The sequence below is a fragment of the Octopus bimaculoides genome, chromosome 4 (assembly GCF_046866305.1).
Source record: "Octopus bimaculoides isolate indiv1 chromosome 4, ASM4686630v1, whole genome shotgun sequence".
Lineage (NCBI taxonomy): Eukaryota > Metazoa > Mollusca > Cephalopoda > Octopoda > Octopodidae > Octopus > Octopus bimaculoides.
Genome location: NC_142931.1, coordinates 92,680,608 through 92,701,300, shown reverse-complemented (window position 1 = coordinate 92,701,300; position 20,693 = coordinate 92,680,608). Strand labels below are relative to the sequence as shown.

The 20,693-nt window shown below is 37.1% G+C and overlaps 1 protein-coding gene across 1 annotated transcript in view; it reads left to right on the top strand.

The window, feature by feature from the left end:
- The window catches only part of LOC106871944 (uncharacterized), a 61,755-nt gene extending 41,352 nt beyond the window's left edge, over positions 1-20,403 (top strand). The window contains exons 4-5 of the mRNA XM_014918719.2: positions 15,719-16,063; positions 19,198-20,403. Of these exons, the coding sequence (XP_014774205.1) occupies positions 15,719-16,063; positions 19,198-19,784 (932 nt within the window). The 3' untranslated portion in view covers positions 19,785-20,403. The remainder of the gene's footprint in view (positions 1-15,718; positions 16,064-19,197) is intronic.
- The last annotated feature ends 290 nt before the right edge of the window (positions 20,404-20,693 follow it).

Sequence of the window (20,693 nt, the reverse complement as noted above, 5' to 3'; positions counted from 1 at the left end):
AAAATTAACTTTTACCTATTAAGCTTTTTTCTTCTTTTTCGTTTATGACCCGATTCAATTTATTTCAATGACCTACATTTTGTATGTCACCTTGACTTTTTAAAGCTCCCAAATTAAACTGCGATACATTTGTTTGTCCATATTGTATATACCTTTCGTTCTAACACTAATTATTGCACATCATTCTGTATTTCAGCATAAATAGTATTGTATTTCAATATACTATATGACGATATCGTTGATGAATGGTATAATAAGTAATACTTCTTGGTTATCGACAACTGAAACGACCATCATGAAATAAGTGAAACATCAGCTATTTATTTTTGGTTATTACGTGGCCATTCCTGTGACTTAATAAACCTAACTTGTATATAAACTCATATGGAAATTTGTCCACCTACCACTTAGCGCACCTGTTGCTACATATATGTATAATTAATGTGACTGCATGGTAATAAGTTTGCTTCCCAAACACATGATTGCGAGCTCAGTCCCACTACATGACACCTGGGGTAGGTGTTTTCTACTATAGCCTCAGCCTTGTGAATGGATTTGATAGGTAGAAACTGAAACAAGCCTCTCATATATATATATATATATATATGTACAGGGTGGGGAACCAAAACTTAGAAAATAATAGATAATTCACCAAATTGTTCATTTTACAACAACCAGAAACCTAAAATATGATTTAACAGAAGTTAATAGGAGTATAAAGAGACAATTCAATATGCAATTTATTAAATATGCCCACAGCCTTCACACGCCGCCTAAAGGCATCACAACTCTTCATGATGAAGTACTCAAACATGTTGTCCCACTCTTCTCTCGGGAATTTCTTAAGATAACCAACACTTGGATACGAAGTTCTGTTGGTAGAGTGCTCCAGTTTGCCCCATACGGCATAGTCCAGGGGGTTCAAGTCTAGACTCGAAGAAAGCCAGAAGTTGGCAGGCCAAAAGTCGGTGAAGTTGTCTTCGCAGAATTTCTGCACTTTCTTCGCCTAATGAGCAGGAGCACCATCTTGGGTCCACACATGATTACCGTTGGGGTAGTTAGACTTCAGCCAAGGTAAAACCTTATACCGCAGGGCTTTATAATAAAGTTCAGTCGCCACCTTTTCCCCAGTCTTGAAAAAATGGAGAGGCATCTTTATTCCGTCAGACGCCACGACTCCGAGTACCATGACTTGAGCTGGGTGCTTGGTCCTAAAGAGCCCATTTACTTCAGAAGGTGACTTAGCAATGTATCGATCATTGCGACAGTTTAAAACAGCATCAACGGTAAAGATTTTTTTCATCTGAAAAGATTATGACGGTTTGTCCATTGTACTCCAAGTATTGCAACACTTTTTTGGCCCCTTCATGCCTTCCGGCTTTCATTGCAATAGGTGTCTCGGGGTCCTCACGTACGATCCCAACTGTAAGTCATTGGATCAACTTTCACATCCATGGACAGTTTTCTCATAGATGTTGATGGGTCTTTCGAAATTTGACTTTGAGGGATTTAAGAAATGCATTATCCCGTTTTTTTCATTTATGCCTCTACTTCCTTGCTTTCTCTTGATACCTTTCATATCCAGTATTCGGTTCTTAACGTTGTAGACAGTGCACACAGAGGCCCCGACAGTCTCAGCAATACGTCTAATTGCAACCCCAGCACGAAGCAAATCTGCAATGCGTTGACTCTTGGTTTCTTGAGTGGACATACTAGATCGTATGACTGGAATTTCTGCTTCAATTAACTCTATATACCTCTACTCTGAAATAGAAAACAACATTTTAGTATTTACGCTCAGGTGTATACCAAAAATAAGGCTTCCAAAATATTCCAAGTTTTGCTTCTCCACCCTGTATATATATATATTCCCGAGCGTCTAGTAACACAATCTGTATCACGTCCTCACGTTGTTGTTTTTTGTTGTTTTTTTTTGTCTTTTTCCTTTTTTGAACTTATATATATATATATATATATATATATATATATATATATATATATATATATATATATATATATATATATATATATATATATATATATATATATATATATATATATATATATATATATATATATATATATATATATATATATATATATATATATATATATATATATATATATATATATATATATATATATATATATATATATATATATATATATATATATATAGGCGCAGGCGTGGCTGTATCGTAAGACGCTTGCTTCCCAACCACATGGTCCCGGGTTCAGTTCCACTGCGTGGCACCTTGAGCAAGTATCTTCTACTATAGCCTCAGACCGACCAAAGCCTTGTGAGTGGATTTGGTAGACGGAAACTGAAAGGAGCCCGTCGTGCATATATATATATATATATATATATATATATATATATATATATATGCTTATATCTTTATGTGAGTGTGTGTGTCTTTGTGTCTGAGTTTGTCCCCCCACCACCACCACCACCATCGCTTGACAACTGATGTTGGTGTGTTTATGTAGCCGAAACTTATCGGTTCGGCAAAAGAGCCCGATAGAATAAGTACTAGGCTAACAAAGAATAAGTCCTGTGGTGGATTTGCTCTACTAAAGGCGGTGGAAGGCTGGGAAGGAGAGGATGAGGGGTATGTGGGTGGAGGTTGGGATGGACGGGTGTTTGGTGAGGGTGGGGGAGTGTATCAGGGAGGAGTTGGGGTAGTAGCGTCGGGTGTGATGGAATGGAGGAGTGGTGGAGTTTTACATTGTTTGGTGTGAGCGAGAATTTGATGAAAGAGACGATTTAAATGAATTATGTAACGTAAAGTAGTGTTAGTTTGGGAGGGTGACTGAGAGGAGAATAAGATGAAAAAAGCAAGAGAGGGAAGGCGGTCGATGGTGTGTATTTTGGAGAGATTAGAACGAATTGTGGCGCGTATAAGGTGGTAGGATGTAGTAAGGAGTATGGGTAGGATGATTGAAACAGAGTGGAGAATAGAGTGGGAAACCTTTAGGGATGAGGCGGTGATGAAGGCAGCGACTGAGAAAGGAAAGCGACTGGCTACAGAAGCGTGTTTTTTTTTAAATTAGTAGAGAAAGGCTAATAGAACGTTGAAAGCAGTGGAAAGGAAGTGTGGAAGATGAATTTTAGGCTGTGGTGAAGGGGGAGGAGGAAAGGTCTGTAATCGGGCATGATTGAAAAATGAGAAGAAAAGAGAAAGGAGAAAAAGGGGAAAGGGGAGAGAGAAAGGCAAATACAGACGTGAGGAGGACAAATTCAAAAGGTGTGGGGAGAAAAATGCAAATGGCGTGAGGAGAAAAAATACAAGCGGCTGGAGGAGAAGAAAAGATAAAAACTAAGAGAGAAAGAAGGAGGAAGAAGGAAGAAACAAAGAAAAAAGGGGAAGAAAGGCAGAAGAGAAGACAAAGGGAAGAAAGAAAGGGAGGGAGAGAGAGGCAAGGTAACAAGTGCGGATTGAGAGGAACGACAATAGGCAAAAGCAGAAAGTACAAAAAAGTTTAGAAAGGAAGAGTCCAGTGTATTCCATGGGAAGGAGAGGTGCAGCCGAAGTGTAGGAGTCCGAGTGTAGGAGAGTAGAAGAAAGTCCAGGTAGAGAATCCGAGTAGAACAGTCCAAGAAAAGTTCGAAGTGTTATGAGGTGGAGACAGGATAAAACTGGTGCAACCACGTGAGCGTGTAATACATAGTGAGAATTTACAAAAAAAAAAAGACGAAGACGAGTGTGTAAACAACAAGCAGATGTATTAGTTTAAAGCTCGGGAAGTGAGAAGCTCTTTTATGTTTCGAGCCTACGCTCTTCGACAAAAAGGAACACAGAAATAAACAGGGAGAGAAAATAGAAAAGGTTTAGTGGTTAGCGATCTATCATGGCGAATGCCGGACAGAGGGATCACACAGGAGAGCTAGGAGGAAAAAGGAGATAATAAAGTAGTGGTGATCCCAAAACAAAGGTGCGCTTGCGTGTGTATGTGAGAGCGTGTATGTGCGTGCGGAAGGGGGCTAGTGACCTTGACGTGTACGTGTGTGCATGTGTACGTGTGTGGATGATGGTGTGGGTGCTGTGAAGTGGTCAGTGCTAGTGTGTGCGCTGGTGCGGGTGTTAGGAAGTGGTCAGCGCTAGTATGTGCTGGATGGTGTGATGTGGTGTGGTGTGGTGTGGTGTGGTGTGGTGGTTGTGGTGTGGTGGTGTGTGGTGTGGTGTGGTGGTGTTGGGGTGTGGGGGAGGCGAGAGTATGTAAGCGTAAGTGGTAGATGGAAACTAAAACAATAAATTGTTTTATATTGGTATTATTTTGGTCTTGATGTATGTATAGACTTTATTTTTTATGTCCGTATACAATTGGTTTCGTTCTTCGTTTTGTTTATAAGTATCGATAAGTATATGTATATGAGTAAATGAATAATAGGGTATATATCTAGATATAGCTTATTTATCTTATTTAATTTGTTGTTTTGGTTCGTTGTTAGTATGTGGTACATTTCGTTTGTATTGTATTGCTTTGTTTTGTTGTATGCATATATTTAAATGGTTTTTTCGTTGACCGTATCGAGTTAGTTTTGTTTTTAGTTTTGTTTCTATAAACAGAAAAATAGTTATCTCCCCTGCATTCTAATAATCAGATTTATAATATTTAGATTTGAATTAAAATATAAAATAATGTTTTAACATAAATAGATACATGTGTGTATGAATTGTATATGTATGCAAAATAGATATATGTATATATAGATGAAAAACTAAATTTGTGAATTTGAATATGCATGTGCTTATACGTACGTGTGTGTGTATGTATGTATACATAAATGATAGGTGTATGCGTGTATATATTAGTATATATAAATATGTATATATGAACGTGTGTATTGTGCAATAAAATCGGTTATAGAACTGAATATTTATAGATTTAAATTGAGGGATTTACGTAATTTCAGTTAGATTATGTACTTATTTATGATTAAGCTCGTTCTTATATTTTTTGATATTTTTTGTCAAATATTGAAGCAGATATATCTATCTGATGACGCATCATTACATGTTTAAACGGGTTTGATTATTCTTGAAAAACTTCGTTTTATTAATGAAGCGGAAACAGCTGTAATTTATGAGATGTGTCATTTGTTTGTATACAATATTTAAATTGAATTGAATTTATAATTTTTTTTTTATTATAGTTTCAGCTTAGAGCTGCGGCCATGCTGATGCACCGCCGTGTTGCTACACTGTTATTACAGGGAGCCTCTTACAATTTGTGGCACTTGGTGAAGAATGGAGTTTGATTTAGCAACCCTCATTTGCACCTCCTGCCGCGAGGTAGGTTCATCTGGGACTCTCGACAGGAAGAGGTCCAGCTTTGATTTTAAAACCCCTACATCTACTTTGTGCAGGTTCCTCAGGCTCTTTGGGAGAATATTAAAAAGCTGAGCCACTGAAACCCAAACTGTTGCAGTAACTGGTCCTGAAACGCGATGGCATTGCTGGGATCTTTGGCACTATGCAGTGTAGTCCCGTTCTAGCATTGGTGTAGCTTTCAATGCCAAAATTTGGCACAATTCCTTTCAGGATCTTTCAGATGTATATTACTGCATACCTCTCCCGCCTTCTCTGCAAGGAGTAGAGTCTTAGCTGTTTCAGCCTTTCCCAGTAGCTGAGCAGTTACAAAGAGACAATCTTCTTTGTGAATCTTCTCTGGATTGCTTCAAGGTCTGCTGTTAATTTCACACTGGTGGGTGACCACAGCTGTGAGCAGTAATCCAGGCGGCTGAGGACGAATGTCCTCCAGAGGATCATCATGGTTTCCTTATCTCTGATTCTGAATGTTCTCAGGATCCATCCAGCCAATCGTCTGCACTTTGTTGCCATCCTGGTAATGTGCACTTAGAAAGAGGTATGATCACTCATGTCGATACCCAGGTCTCTCACTGATTTAGGCTCTGGGATTGAAATTCCCTGCGGACCAGTGTACTCTGTAGGTTTCATATTCAGTTTTGGGCGTTGGTAGCGCAGGGCTTGGAATTTTTCAGCATTAAACTGCATATTATTATCCTCAGCCCATCTGTAAACTGAGTCCAACTCCTGCTGCAGGTGTGCAACATCACTGGAGTTCTGTATTTTCTGCGAGACTTTCGTATCGTCTGCGTAGCTTGCAAGTGTAGCTATCCGGGCACTTGAAAGCATATCTGAGAGAGCGACTATAAAAAGCAATGGTCCCAAGACAGTGCCCTGTGGAACACCGCTCATTATTTGTGTTTTCATAGAGGTGGCTCCATTAGCCACTACTGCCTGACTTCTATCTTTCAGAAAGTCATGTAACCACTCTCCAAGTTTTCCAGCTATGCCAAGATCACGCAGTTTGTGGCATATCACATCATGATCCACTTTGTCAAAAGCTTTTGCAAAATCAAGGTATATTACGTCCACATTTGAGTTGTTGAGTAACTGCCTCAACACCCAGTCATAATGTTGTAAGAGCTGGGTCAGGCAGCTCCTACCTGGTCGAAAGCCATGTTGGGTATCACTCAGCAATTTATTTTCTTCAAGGAATGCAATTAGTTTTCCTCTGACTATCCTTTCCATGACTTTGCTGATGTGTGAAGTCAGAGAGATAGGCCAATAGTTTTTGGCATCTGCTCTGCTTCCCCCTTTATGGATTGGGCATATTATTCCCTCCTTCAGCTTGCTTGGCAGTCTGCCGTTTGCGAGAAAGCTCTGGAAGAGGATCTGGAGGGGTTTTGCCAGGGCATGTTTACACGATTTAAGGAGGATTGCTGGGAAACCATCAGGGCCAGCAGTTGAGTTTGTGTCCACTTCATGTATAGCTAGTAGTACATCTTCTTCGCTAATGTTGATGTATTCCATTGTAACTGCCTCACTGGTTATAGGGGAGGTAGCAAAGAAGTCCACTGGTTCGTTCACTTGTCTGTGCTCCAATGGAGTGGTGAAGACATTTTTGAATTGCTCATTCAGTACCTCACTGATCCTAGTCGTCTGTGAGGGAGCCATCCTCTTCGGAGAGGGGTCCAATCTTGCAGCGTACTGAGGCTGTTTCTTTTGCGTAATGAAAGAAGGCCTTTGGGTTTGACTTAATGTTTTTTATAACCCAGGATTCTTTGTCTTCTCACTCTCTCACATAGGATTGTTGCAGGTTTTTTTCAATCTCCATCAGTGTCGTTTTTAGGCGGGACCTTTGGCCATTCTTGGGATGCTGGTTGAGTCGATTTGCAACTTTCGTCCGTCGTCTCATGAGGATCTTCCTCTCCCTTGGAATCTTGTTCCTATTTGTTTTGGCCTTGTGCTCTGAGACATATTTCTGTTCAATTTATTGTTTTATTTTCTATTTCTTATTTATATTTGTATATTAATAAACTATGTTTATTTTTTATTTACCTATTGGAATAACATTGTTATTGATATAGGTAATATAAACCATTAAATTCTTTGGATATTTAATATCCCATAGGTGAATTTTGCACCTACCAAAATTGTTATATATATATATATATATATATATATATATACAAATGTACACACACACACACACACACACACACACACACATATATATATATATATATATATATATATATATATATATATATATATATAACACATATCTATCCATACGTACACATATATATATGTATACACACCCACATTTACATATGTGCACATACTCACATGCACAGTATACATACTCATATATACACACACATAAATGCGCATCCAGAGCAGGAGATGTAGTAAATGACGTTGCTAGAAGTGCAGATAAAGGAGTCAGTGATATGATAGGGACAATGATGAGTGCCTGTGAGGATGGTGGTGTTGGAGAGGTAGGTGAAAGCTCGGCAGCGTTGTCGGGAGCAGGGGAACGAGCCAGGTTGGGAGGTGGGGTTAAGGAAGAAACTGCGTACCAGGAAGTCACGCAGGTTGGAGGCTCGTTTGAAGGAGAGAAGGGGCAGGTTGGGGAAGATATATGAGGTGGAGGTGTCGGACTGGAGTCACCGGAAGGCTCAGAGAATGGTGCGTTAGGGGCGGGGTGGGATCATAGTAAGAGCTTGTGAAGATTTTTCGGCTTTAATAAAAACACATTACTCTACCTTCGATATTCAAGTATATATACATACATATGTATATTTTATACACGCGTGCGCGTATGGGATTGGTGGCACAAACAGGAAAATAGAACTCAAGACATGAGTGTAATATATATTTTTACTAATCGGAAGAATTTACTGTGGGACTCAAGGGATAAAAGCTTTAAATTAGGAGGAACACATTTATATAAACCAGTTAAAGTGATAATTTTCTGGGTTATTTTTCGCATAAATTATAAAAACAATTACAAGGTCACACGTAAGTATACATACACATACATATACATGTGTCAATATAAGTATAAGATTATATGAACAGTAACAAAACAAAATTAATAAAATTATCTCTTATGCTTACAAATACACTCTCAAGTGCGTCTAGACATGGGCACTTTCATTTGTGTGACTCTTCGTATATATTTATGTCCTTCCCCTTCCCATATTTAAATTCCACCTCATTTTGTTATTCATCCATTGTTTTTCTTGAAAATAGGATATACCATGAAATAACCTTACATTATTAGAATAAATAGCGTGAACCTTGAAAATTCCACCTTTTATATTTATATAAATATTTTCATTTTCTTACTTTTTATTATTTTTAATTTGAAAAGATAAAAAGTGTCTTGGTTCTTACATCACATCATAGGAGTATCAAATGTTCTCTAACTCTTGCAGAGACATTTCCCAAATTAAGCAACTGCTGTTCGTCCATGTTTTTTTTTGTTTTTTGTTTTTTTTTTTTGTTTTGTTTTTTATACTCGATTCCTTTCTCGAAATTCTTCCTGATAACCCTCCTACTGTTGATTGTTCATGTGATCTCATCACATCTCTCTCTCTCTCTCTCTCTCTCTCTCTCTCTCTCTCTCTCTCTCTCTCTCTCTCTCTCTCTCTCTCTCTCTCTCTCTCTCTCTTATGTCTGTTTTTGTATTTCTCCTCTCAAGCCTGTATTGCTTCATTCTTTCTCTTGCTACTTCTGGTCTCCAGTCATTTCGTTCCGTGGGGAATGTTGTTTAAATGTAAATTAAGAACAAAATGTATTGTGCAAAATATTTTCAGATATGTAAAAAGATAAAATAGATTCTTTATCTATCATGAATGAAAACAGCCTACAACACCAAGTGAGGAAAGTTTATTTAAAGGAAAAGCATCACATTGATATAATATTGCAAGTGTTGAGGTGATCTGAATTTGTGGTATTCTGGCGTGTATAGGCAAGTTTTATGTTTGGTTACACCGACGATTAAAACCTTCTTTAAAAATGCGGACAAAATATAAGCTTCTGCCATGCTAACCTCATTGCAGAATGCTCGAGGACGAACAAGACCATTTAACACATTGATTAATAGTAATGCTTTAGAGATCTTCAATAATATCAAGGTCATCATTGCACCATCAAGTAACTTGTTGACGAAATAGATGGCCAAGATAAACAATCTGTTAGGAACTTTTGAGAAAACTACCATATCATTAAGTTCGTAGACAAAGCAGCATGTGGCAAAGTAATTGAACACTGCATGAAAAGAGTCTGGAAGAAGCTATAGCCAATAACCTGCAATAACACCCTGGAATTTTATGATGTAAAAGTACCAATAACCAACAATGATATCGTTGAGTTGGCCGGTAAAGGGAGAGGGCAAAACGTTGATGTGGAAGACTTGAAGAAGTTAACAGAGCTTCGTATTAAGAATTTGTCTACTGAAGATTTGCAGGAGTTAGTCCGGTAAATCATCAAACATGAAACCAAATATTCAATTTTAGCACAGTAACACCTTCTTCTTACAAAATTCTTCAGTAGCAGCTTCACTAAAATTACAGAAATCACGAACCAGTTTACTGAAAATGGTTCATACTGGAAGCGCAGCAGTGAGGCAATAAGAGTGTTCAGGACATGATAACCTGAGACAATGTATTTCACTTTTCAATAGAATTAGAGATAAGTAGGTCGCTGTATTTGTTTTATTAGATCTTAAGATTGATCAATCAATATTGAACAATTTATACATATTAGCAGATGTCTGTGTGTTTGTATGTCTGTACATAATGCCAATGAGGCACTTACATATGTCAGACATTATGATTATCCAGACAACTTCATTACATTCACGTGTAACCTAACATGACATGAAATAAAGTGTGAACTTAATCATCATCAAGAAGCCAAAGATCGCCTTGATATTATAGATTGGGTGTTCAGAATTAAAGACATAAAGCGGATGGATCTCCTAAGAAAAGGTGAAGTCTTTAGACCAGTCAAATGTGACATGTACACAATTGAATGGCAAAAACGAGGATTGCCACATGTCCACATTTTGATCTTTTGTTACATGAAAAACTTTGATCAAATGATATTGATTTATTTATCTCAGCTGAACTGCCTGATCCACAGTAAGATCCTTTGCTGCATGAAATTGTCACGTCCCATATGATTCATGGGTCCTGTGGTTCAATTAATCCATCCTCCCCATGCATGAGGGATGATAAGTGTAACAAGAACTACCCACGTCCCTCTGTACAAGAAACCCAAACTGGAGAAAGTGGATACCCCCTTTACAGAAGAAAACCTGGGCATGGTGGATTTACTTCGAAAAAAAGATGAGAAATTGGCAAGAATTCATTATTGACAATCGGTGGATTGTACCCTACTGTCCTCTTCTTACAAAAACTTTCAAAGTCCATATCAATGTTGAATTCTGCGACTCTGTTTAGTCTATTTAGTATATTTGCAAACATATAAACAAAGGTTTAGATGCTGCAACATACACTCTTATGCATAATGGCAGTCAGCAGATAAATAAAAATGACGAAATTGCAAAGCATGAGAGGAGAAGATACAGCAGTAGAAATGAGGCTTTTTGGCGCATCTTCAATTTTCCCATTCATGATAAGCATCCAGCCATCATTCATCTGAGTGTCCATCTAGAGAATGGCCAAAGGGTTATCTTTACAAACAAAAAGCCTTGCAACAAGCACTTTCTCGAAAAGAAACTACCCTTACTACTTTTATGAGTTGAATCAAGTCGATGAAGATGCAAAAAAATTCCTTTACCCAGAGTTACCCAAGTATTACACCTGGAGAAACAATAAATGGCACAAGAGGAAACGTAGGGCTGACGCTCTTGCAACAGTTCAGAGTCCACCCAAGCCAAGCAGAATGCTACTACTTAGCATTCTACTTGGCCAAGGTGGCAAGTTGGCAGAAACGTTAGCACGCCGGGCGAAATGCTTAGCGGTATTTCGTCTGCCGTTACGTTCTGAGTTCAAATTCCGCCGAGGTCGACTTTACTTTTCATCCTTTCGTGGTCGATAAATTAAGTACCAGTTACGCACTGGGGTCGATCTAATCGACTTAATCCCTTTGTCTGTCCTTGTTTGTCCCCTATATGTTTAGTCCCTTGTGGGCAATCAAGAAATAAGAATGCTGCTAGTTACGGCTCCTTTTGCATGAAGTACGGGGTCATAAATCATGCCAAGATTTGAGGAGGGTAAATTGTCATGTGTGTGAAACTTATAGGGAAGCATGCTATTAACAAGGTTTTTTTTAGAAAATGATGTGCATTGGGACCTTGCATTGATTGAAGCCTCAATATTAGATTCTCGAACCTTTTTGCAACTATACTGAACACGTGTCAACTTGGCAGTCCCCTGCAGCTTTGAATAAATCATCGTGAGGACATGGCTGAGGACTTAAAGAATGCAGTTCAACAGGCAAACTCCAGGTATCAATATTCAGTTCTCTGAAACAGTTTTTAACCAAGCACTGATTGAAATTGAGGACCAAGTTTTGGCTATAGGAGGCAAAAATTTGTAAGAGGCTGGTTCTGGACTGCAAAAAACAAACCGTCAAATTAGTGATTTAACTTCAAGAGGCATAGCAAGAGAGACAAATTATGACATCACAGAGTTAGCTGCATTTGTAAATGAACATGATCCTAAACTTCTTCCAGAACAACGTTGTGCATATGATAAAATCATTTCGTCTGTCAAAGAAAAAGGGGGACAAATTTTCTTACTTGATGCTCCTAGTGGCACAGGAAACAAAAAATAATTGCATTTGCTGTAGCATCGTCTGGCATTGCTGCCACCCTTCTCCCATGAGGACGAACAGCTCATTCTGCTTTTAAATTACCGCTAAACCTGGTCACAAATGACAGTCCAATTTGTAACATAAGCAAAGATTCAGGTTCATCAGAAGTGTTGCACCAGTGCCACTTGATCATTTGGGATGAATGCACTAGGTCACATAGAGGTGCAATGGAAGCATATTAAAGGAGTTACATTAGTTTTATCAGGAGACTTCAGACATACATTACCAGTCATTCCGAGAGGAACAAGATCTGATGAAATAAAAGCATGCATTAAGTCTTCACACCTATGGAATAAAGTACAGAATTTCTTCAATTTTAGCATGCGAGCTTTATTGCATGGGGACTAATGTGCAGAACAGCTTTCAACCAGGCTCCTCCAATTAGGAAATGGAAAAGTACCATTTGATGGGAATGGTGATATCAATTTGGCGCATATTGCTACAATAGATATGGTATCAGGAATCAAAGGAGCTGAATAAGAGTTTTACATGTCCAACAGCTGTTTCTGGAGGATTGGTGGTCCAAAATAATGATTGTAAATTTACTTCATCATCGGGTATTTAGATAGGGAATAGTGGGAGGAGAAAAATTTCAGGGTTAGGGGTTATTAATAAAGCTAGTGATAGTGGTAGAGGTGGAAGATGGGGGGAAGAGAGAGGGTAGTTTAGGTAGCATGTGAATGGTAACCTTTGTGTTAGTTTGTATAGAGTTAAAAGTTGAGATAGTGAAAATGGGAATGGCCATTATTTGAAGGAAATAAGTTGACTGGTTCAGTGACTGAGGGATATTAGTAAGGTATTTAGAGAGGAATGAGAGAAGATGGAGGGGGTGTAGAGTGGGGAATGAGAAGGTGTCAGAATAGTAGTTGTTAGTGGGTTGGTATTTGAGGAGGGTGTTATGGTAAAAAGAAGTGTATGAAATTGAATAGAGGGGTGCGAATAGGAAGGGGTAGAGATAGATTGGTTAGTTTTCAAAGGGGTGGGGTAGTGTTAAGTACTTTTTGAAAGTGGTGAGGGTGGGGAGGCTAAGAGGGAAGTGGGAAGTATTGAATTTGAAGAATTTGGAAAAAATTGGAAATGTGTATATGAGAAAGAATAAGAGCAGTGTAGTATTTTTTAAGTAGTAGGTTGCTAGGCTAACTTTGTCTTAGTTTAAGGTCATATATATTTAGCAAAGTGTGTGAAAGATGAGTAGTACTTGTATTTACTAAAATAAATAACATCAGAGAATCTATTAAGTAATGAGAAGTTATGAAGACGAAGAATGGTTAATGATTCTTTTAGATATAACTTATACTCGCCGATGTTTACATTGTATGGGGAAGTTTCGCTTACTATGGACCAAGATAGTGAGTATGGAATATTTTGAGGTTTTAAGGTTGTATATATATACGTTGCTAAGGAGGTTGATAATTTAGAATTTGGATTGGAGAAAGAGTTCATGTGTGCACGGTAGCGACGCTTGAAATCTATGGTGCCACCGATATATACCCTTTCTTGGTGGGAGCGTGGTGTTATTATACGGCACTTGTAGAGTATATTTTTACGTAGACAGGAGCCTCCAAGACAGCATAGTTGAAAAACCCGACAATTGCAAGCTTTTCTATCTGTTCCGTGGTTGGAGTTTACTGCTAGTGAGTTTGAGCTCCATTGGTCCATTGTTAGTGGGGAGAACCTGAAGAGCAATCTGTATTTGAATTGGATTGGGAGGTGGTATCGCAGCTAGTATTCGTTGTAGCGTAGGTAGGATTGTGTGATGATGGTTTGAGTTTGATATTATTTGAGTGGGGTTACTAAGGGTTGTATCATTGCTACTATGTGAGATAATTCGAGGTGCAGTGTGAGAGTTTAGGTGTTCCAAGGACTGGTGTTGAAGTTTGAGTTTGTTCGAAGAGGCGATTAGGGATCTTAAATTAGGTGTGCTGGATTTTTCATGGATGATTTGTTAAAGTTGGGATAGTATTTATACTGTGGGGGAAAATTAAATTTTAGGATTTTAAAGAAGAATTTAGGTAGAGATTTAACTTGGAGAGAGAAAGGTGGTGCGAACCATAGGATTTCCCGCTTCCTGGCCTTAGAATATTTAGAGTGTGTGGTTGAAGTGAGTTGATCAGGAGGGGGGATTGTAATTGTTATAGGCTCGGGGTGGCCAGTGGGGCGGCCGAGTGCGATATGTAGGGTTTTTTTTTTAGAGTTGTTGGAATGGTGCAGAGTGAAAGTAGTGTTCGTAGATTCGAAGTTAGTATTGGGAAAGAGACGTGCTATTTTGGTATTGGGGATATGATAGATTTTTTTCGCGGAAGCCACTTATTTGGAGGGCCTGGTTATAATAAGGTGCGTGAGTATTAAAAATTTCTTCGTTAGCAGATAAGTTAGAGATTCTGATAGATATACCTGTAACTACGCTATTGTGGGGTAAGTTTAGGGTGATTAGAAAGAGCATGTATATATTGTAAAGATTGGTTGGGTTTATGGAAAGGGTGATATAGATTTGTGTGGAAGTCGAAAGTAGCGTCTAAGAAATTGGCCACTTTAATGTCAATTTCGAATGAAATACTCAGGTTATAGTTTTATGCTCAAATTTAAATTTCTTGAGCCCTACGAAGTGTATTCTAAACGGAGAATAACCGTCTCATCTATATTATATGTCTGTGCACACGTTTGAATGTGGTGTGTGCCAGAGGGTTTGCAAATCCAATGGGGATCTTAAAAGACATGTTAGGATCTACAATGAGCAGAACTTACTTGCAGGTATTGGTAGTGCAAATCAGAGGTGCAATCTGTGTGGGTGTTTTTTTCAAAACACTGTCTGGTTTAAAAAGCCACATCAGACGCCATGAAAGGGCTAAGGTGTAGGTGCAGGAGGTGGTCAAACTCTGTTTGAATAGACAACCACCATATATATATATATATATATATATATAGAGAGAGAGAGAGAGAGAGAGAGAGAGAGAGAGAGACAGAGAGAGAGAGAGAGTGTGTGTGTGTGTGTGTGTGTGTGTGTGTGTGTGTGTGTGTGTGTGTGAGAGAGAGAGAGAGAGAAATTAAGTCTTGTTTTACGGCGCTGAACATGAAAAACAATATTGTCCTCTTTTAAAACTGCAGTAGTATGGATTATTACTTTAAGGAGTGAAAGTGGGGTTGCTTCATACCTTTTCAAAAACATTTGACGGCAAAAAGGAAGTGGAATTCCAATGCTATTACAATCTTTATTTACCTATTTTATCTATTTTTTACTCGATCTTTGTAATGATAAAATTTTAAATAATTTATTTTTGATTTAATATACAATTTATGCAATATCACAGAGTGAAATAAGCAATATGTCACATGTTGCTATATAAATTGTATTTATTCAACTGCACTTGTGTAATTTTGATTTACGTGAAATTTTGTTTGAATGGTTTTCTTAAAGTTCGAACAGTGACAAAAATTTATTGTGAACACGCTTAATGAAAGTCTTCAATAATATTGTTGTTTAATTCACAAACCATTGAGTAACAGGATTAATATATCGACAAGGCTGTTGATTAATACGTAAACTATAAATTCAGATATTCCAGACACAACACCAACGACAATGGCGAGTAGCACTACTACTACGGCAGCAACAACAACAATAGCAGAAACAACCACGTCACAGCCAGCTACAACTACAACATTATCAACAACTACTATTCCAACACCCAAACCTACAATGCAAACAACACGTGAAACATCTACACCTAAAATTACAAGTGAACCAACTACAACGAATCCTTCCACACCCAAGCCGACAACAACCATACATTCTACTCGAACCTGGGTTCCACAACCAATATCCACAAGAAGTCCATTTCCTGCACAACGACCAGTCTGGCAAGTGTCATTTTGGCCTCGTCCTCGTTTTCCACATCCCAGTAAGTAAATCAATTATACAAAGAGTGCTCAATATTTATTTTATTTTCTCTGCATGCAACGAGATGATTTTTAATATTAAGAAAATTCAAGGGGCATAAGAACTTATAATATATTTCAGGAAAGTCAAACACTACAAATTAACTCAGCGGGAGTTTTTACTGTTCCAATAATTTAAAATGCTTTCTCCCATTTATCTATATTCCTTGTAGAGTCTTTTTCAGTAGTTAATAACTTTTCGCTCTCGGATTTTCCATTCTTCTAGATATCGATAAGGTATTTAACTTTAAAATACACTTATTTTTTTCCTTATACCTTTTTTCTAGCGTTCATAAAAATAGTTTCATACTTAAAAAAGATGGATCATCATTGATGTGAATCCAATTTTATTCAATACATTCTATAATAGTACCAAATACCGCTACTTGTCAGAAGATATGATATAAAATTATAACTGTGCTTTTAAAATATCAGTGACACAAATTAAGAAATTTCTATACAAAGAATTTTTAAAAGCATTTGTTGATGGGAAAGACTACTTCTTTCTCATAAAGCGACATGTGCATAATATGTATAACAGCATGCGTTCTGGAGACTTTTCTAAAATATTTTTTAATGTTTTTCAGTAAATAAACCAACTATAATTTTATCTAGATACTCATATTTCTTCGTGTGAGGGTGTGTAACACTGTTATTTAAGTTTCTAAACAACTTAATTATGCTTATTAATGTCTGAAATATTAAAAGACACATAATGCCACAATTACTATTTTATCAAATATCTATGTTCTTGAGTAATTATCGTCACACAATAACTCGGTAGAATGAATGCTCTTGCGAACTATTAGTTTCAAATAAAATACTATTGTGAGTAGTGGTGTCTGTACACCATACTCACTTTCATCTGGACATCAAGAGTAAAGACTTGTTGTTAATCTGGTTCGATGTCTCCCTTCTCCACTCCCCTAAATACATCTGCTTCCTTTATCATTCTGCGAACTCTCTCAGCCACGAACAACTCTTCGTCCATTTTCCTTCTTGTTTCGAGAACATATGCCTCGCTCGTCTTCAAAATCATTGCCCTCGGGGATTTTAACACTAACAATTCTTCTTGCTATTAGATGCTAATATCAACGGTACTGAAACCGAATCATTTGCAATTTTGAACATCTATATGCAGCTGCATTTCTGACTGAAACACAAGCACTCCAATCACCTCTTGTCTCTTTTCTCAGCATAACAGTAGTCCAAACTTATAATCATAATAACCGTTAGTAATTCCACACTAATAGAAATTAAGGATTTTTTCCCTTTGAACGGCACATCGAGAAATTAATTTGTTGTAACTAAACACTTTCAAACTGCGGACACTGGTAGAATGTGTCATATAAAACATATTTTACTCTTAGTGTTGTTGAGAAAAGTTTATATTTTTAAAGTTATTTCGTGTTAAAGTTGTCGTATTTCAGTAATTTCAACCAATCAATGACGTGTATTCAGCTGAATAAAATTACTGCCGTTGCTTGTCAACAACAACTATCGGCGATGTATATTTCGTTTGTCATTTTTATTTATGACATCGTTCGTGCGTTTGTACTGGTTTTAGCTGTGGGGTTTTAGGGTTAGGGTTAGGGTTCGGGTTTTAGGCTCAAGGTTAGGGTTTTAGGGTTAGGGATAGAGTTTTAGAGTTAGGGTTAGGGTTTTAGGGTTAGATTAGGGTTATGGTTTTAGGGTTAGGGTTGGGGTTTTAGGGCTAGGGTTTTAGGGTTAGGGTTAGGGTTTTAGGATTAGGGTTAGGATTTTAGGGTTAAGGTTAAGGTTTTAGGGTTAGGGTTAGGGTTAGAGTTACGGGAAAATGTGAAAAAGGAAGAAATTGGAGAGGGAGGAGGCAGAAATGTCTTTCCGAAAATAGTAGCTGAAAAACAGGAAAAAAAACTAAAAGCAGTAGTAATGCACGAACGATTGTGGTGGTGCCATGAAGTAAACATGCTTCAGATACACTCGTTTATTTATACAAACGTAACTGAGATGAAATATGTCATAAAAAACAGTGATAAACGAAATATACACCGCCGGAAGTTGTTGTTGACAAACAACAGTAGTAATTGTTTTCACCTCAATACGAATTTTGAAAGTGTTTAGTTACAAAACATTATTTTTTAAATGTGCCGGCCAAAGGGAAAAGATCCGAAATTAATATTCCAGCACTTAGATTACAGTTTAACCCTTCAGTTGTAATTCAACTCAACAGAGGGACCCAACGAAGCCACTTGATCTGCTTAGAAATAATGGCCAAATCTCTAACAAATCACACACTACAATATTAAAAGGACACAATTCATCATTTGAAATACAATATTAAAAGGACACAATTCATCATTTAAAGCACGGTAATATATTTTTGATATGCCTGCTCAATCAGTCATGATTTAGGCTTTATGTACTTTTCAAGCTGCGAAAGATATTCAACAGCTTGATAGCAAATCCTTTTGTATTCCTTTAACCAATCATCTCTAGAACAGAATATAGTTGTATACTGTATTCAGCACAAACAGCTCCAGTTACACATTTACACAGTTATTTAATCTTTCACAAAAATTTACATGCTCTCATCTGGATAAGATTAGAGTGAAGCAGAATATAAATTCGAAAATGTGTTGGTTTATTTCTTGTAAAACCTAATGCAAATATTTTATTCAAGTCTCCAGAGCAAAAGTTTGTATACATATTAATGCACAAGCTAGTATGGATTATTGTGCGTGTGAGAGAGAGATGGGGAGATGAGTACCTTTTCCACCAATAAATGTTTTGTCTTTATTCTTTGTACATTTCCAAAAATATTTCATGAATTAAAGCAGCACAAAATAAACGTCTTATGCTGCAAAGGAATTTCATAATACATTGAAAATTTGAATCAAAGTGTGGCGAAATGGTAGAAAATATAGTCAACCTAAAATCATTCTCCTATTATTCCGAGATCTTCCAGACAAAAGACTGGTTGAAGCTACTCAAAAGAAAATATTTTGCCTAAGTTTACAAATAAACTGTCATTTATTTACACTTAGCATTGTTTCGATTTCTAACCATTTCTATATATTTTACTTTCTTGTTCCGTTTCTTTATTTTTTTGCTTTAGGTGTAATTGCATTTGGATTTGACTTGTTGGGCCTCGGCCAGTATAAATCGCAAATGATCTACGATTTTATTGCCAACTTCTTACCAATTTCTGGTTATAATCAGTTTGCTATTGTATCCCAAGCTTATTGTCCTCAAAATCTGAATGTACCTCTAAGTTCGATGCCGAAGGACCTTAGTGGAGGACCAAGAAACTTTAGAAAAACTAAATTAACATTTCCTTCTTTAGAAGACACAGTACGCAGAATACGTTATGATATGTTCAGATCAGCTTTACATAGTAGATTTTTTGGTCAAATGCCCAAACAGGTTGTCACTCTTTTTCTAGAGCCATCAGTAACTTCAGTTTCAGGGACATTGATAGAAGAGATAGAAAAACTGAAGATGCAAGGAACAGAACTATTCTTCATCAGCATTGACAGTGACAATGGACCATACACAAATTTTCTCAACACACTTGCCAGTGACCCTACAGGTCACCATGTTTTTGAAATACCAAATTACGAAGAACTTGTGTCAAGAATACAACACTCACCGTTTCACTTTCGCTCTTTATGTAACGGTTACATGCACCCTGAGAGTAACTAACAAATTTGATTATCTAAGTAGAAACAATTAACAATAATCATTGTACCAAGAACAATAAAAACATTTAAAAAATTAAATTTATTAGTTATAATCAAACTGACAACAGTTATTACTAGATCCTCTAAAAACATTATGAACAACAATGAAACAAAATCACTGTGGCTATCATCATTATGAAGGATAGTAAAAGCATTGACTGCAAGGAATTTGACTTAACACAGACGATTGTGAAGCAATGATCGTAGCAGCAGAAGCAAAAACAATAAAACCAACAAAACTGTAGCTTAAACAATCGACATTTTGAAAAGCAATCTCTTTCCATTCTCCAATTTACGCCTTTCCTACTTTTCTGTTTTCTTTTTACATCATTTTATCTCTATATTTTCTGAGGAAGCCTGCCTTATACCTCGCTATATTTCATCCCCTTAACTCTCTCTCTCTCTCTCTCTCTCTCTCTCTCTCTCTCTCTCCCTCTCCCCCTCTCTCTCTCACTCTCACACTCTCTCTCTTTCTCTGTTTATTTGTAAAAAGAAATTCCATTTTACATTCATTTTCAATTAAGTTTCTTATTGTTTAAAGCATTAAAGAAAATATGAATAAAACTTACTTTGCACTATTAGATATTTTTCATTCTTATTTTTACTATTGAATTTTTTTATTACCTAGGTTACATTTGTTCTGTATATTTTGTTGTTACTATATACAGAAGGAGGCAAGTTGAATTACTATATATCTTACCAATGGGGTAGTCAGTTTCTAACGTTAGTGGGAACGAGCGCTTGAAAAGGTGCCATGACACATAATAATGTTAAGCTCACATTTTGTGCATGTGTGTTATGAAAATCACTACAATTAAAACACAAGGAAGTTACAGTTTTACACGGCATAATTGTTATTTTGTATTTAAAA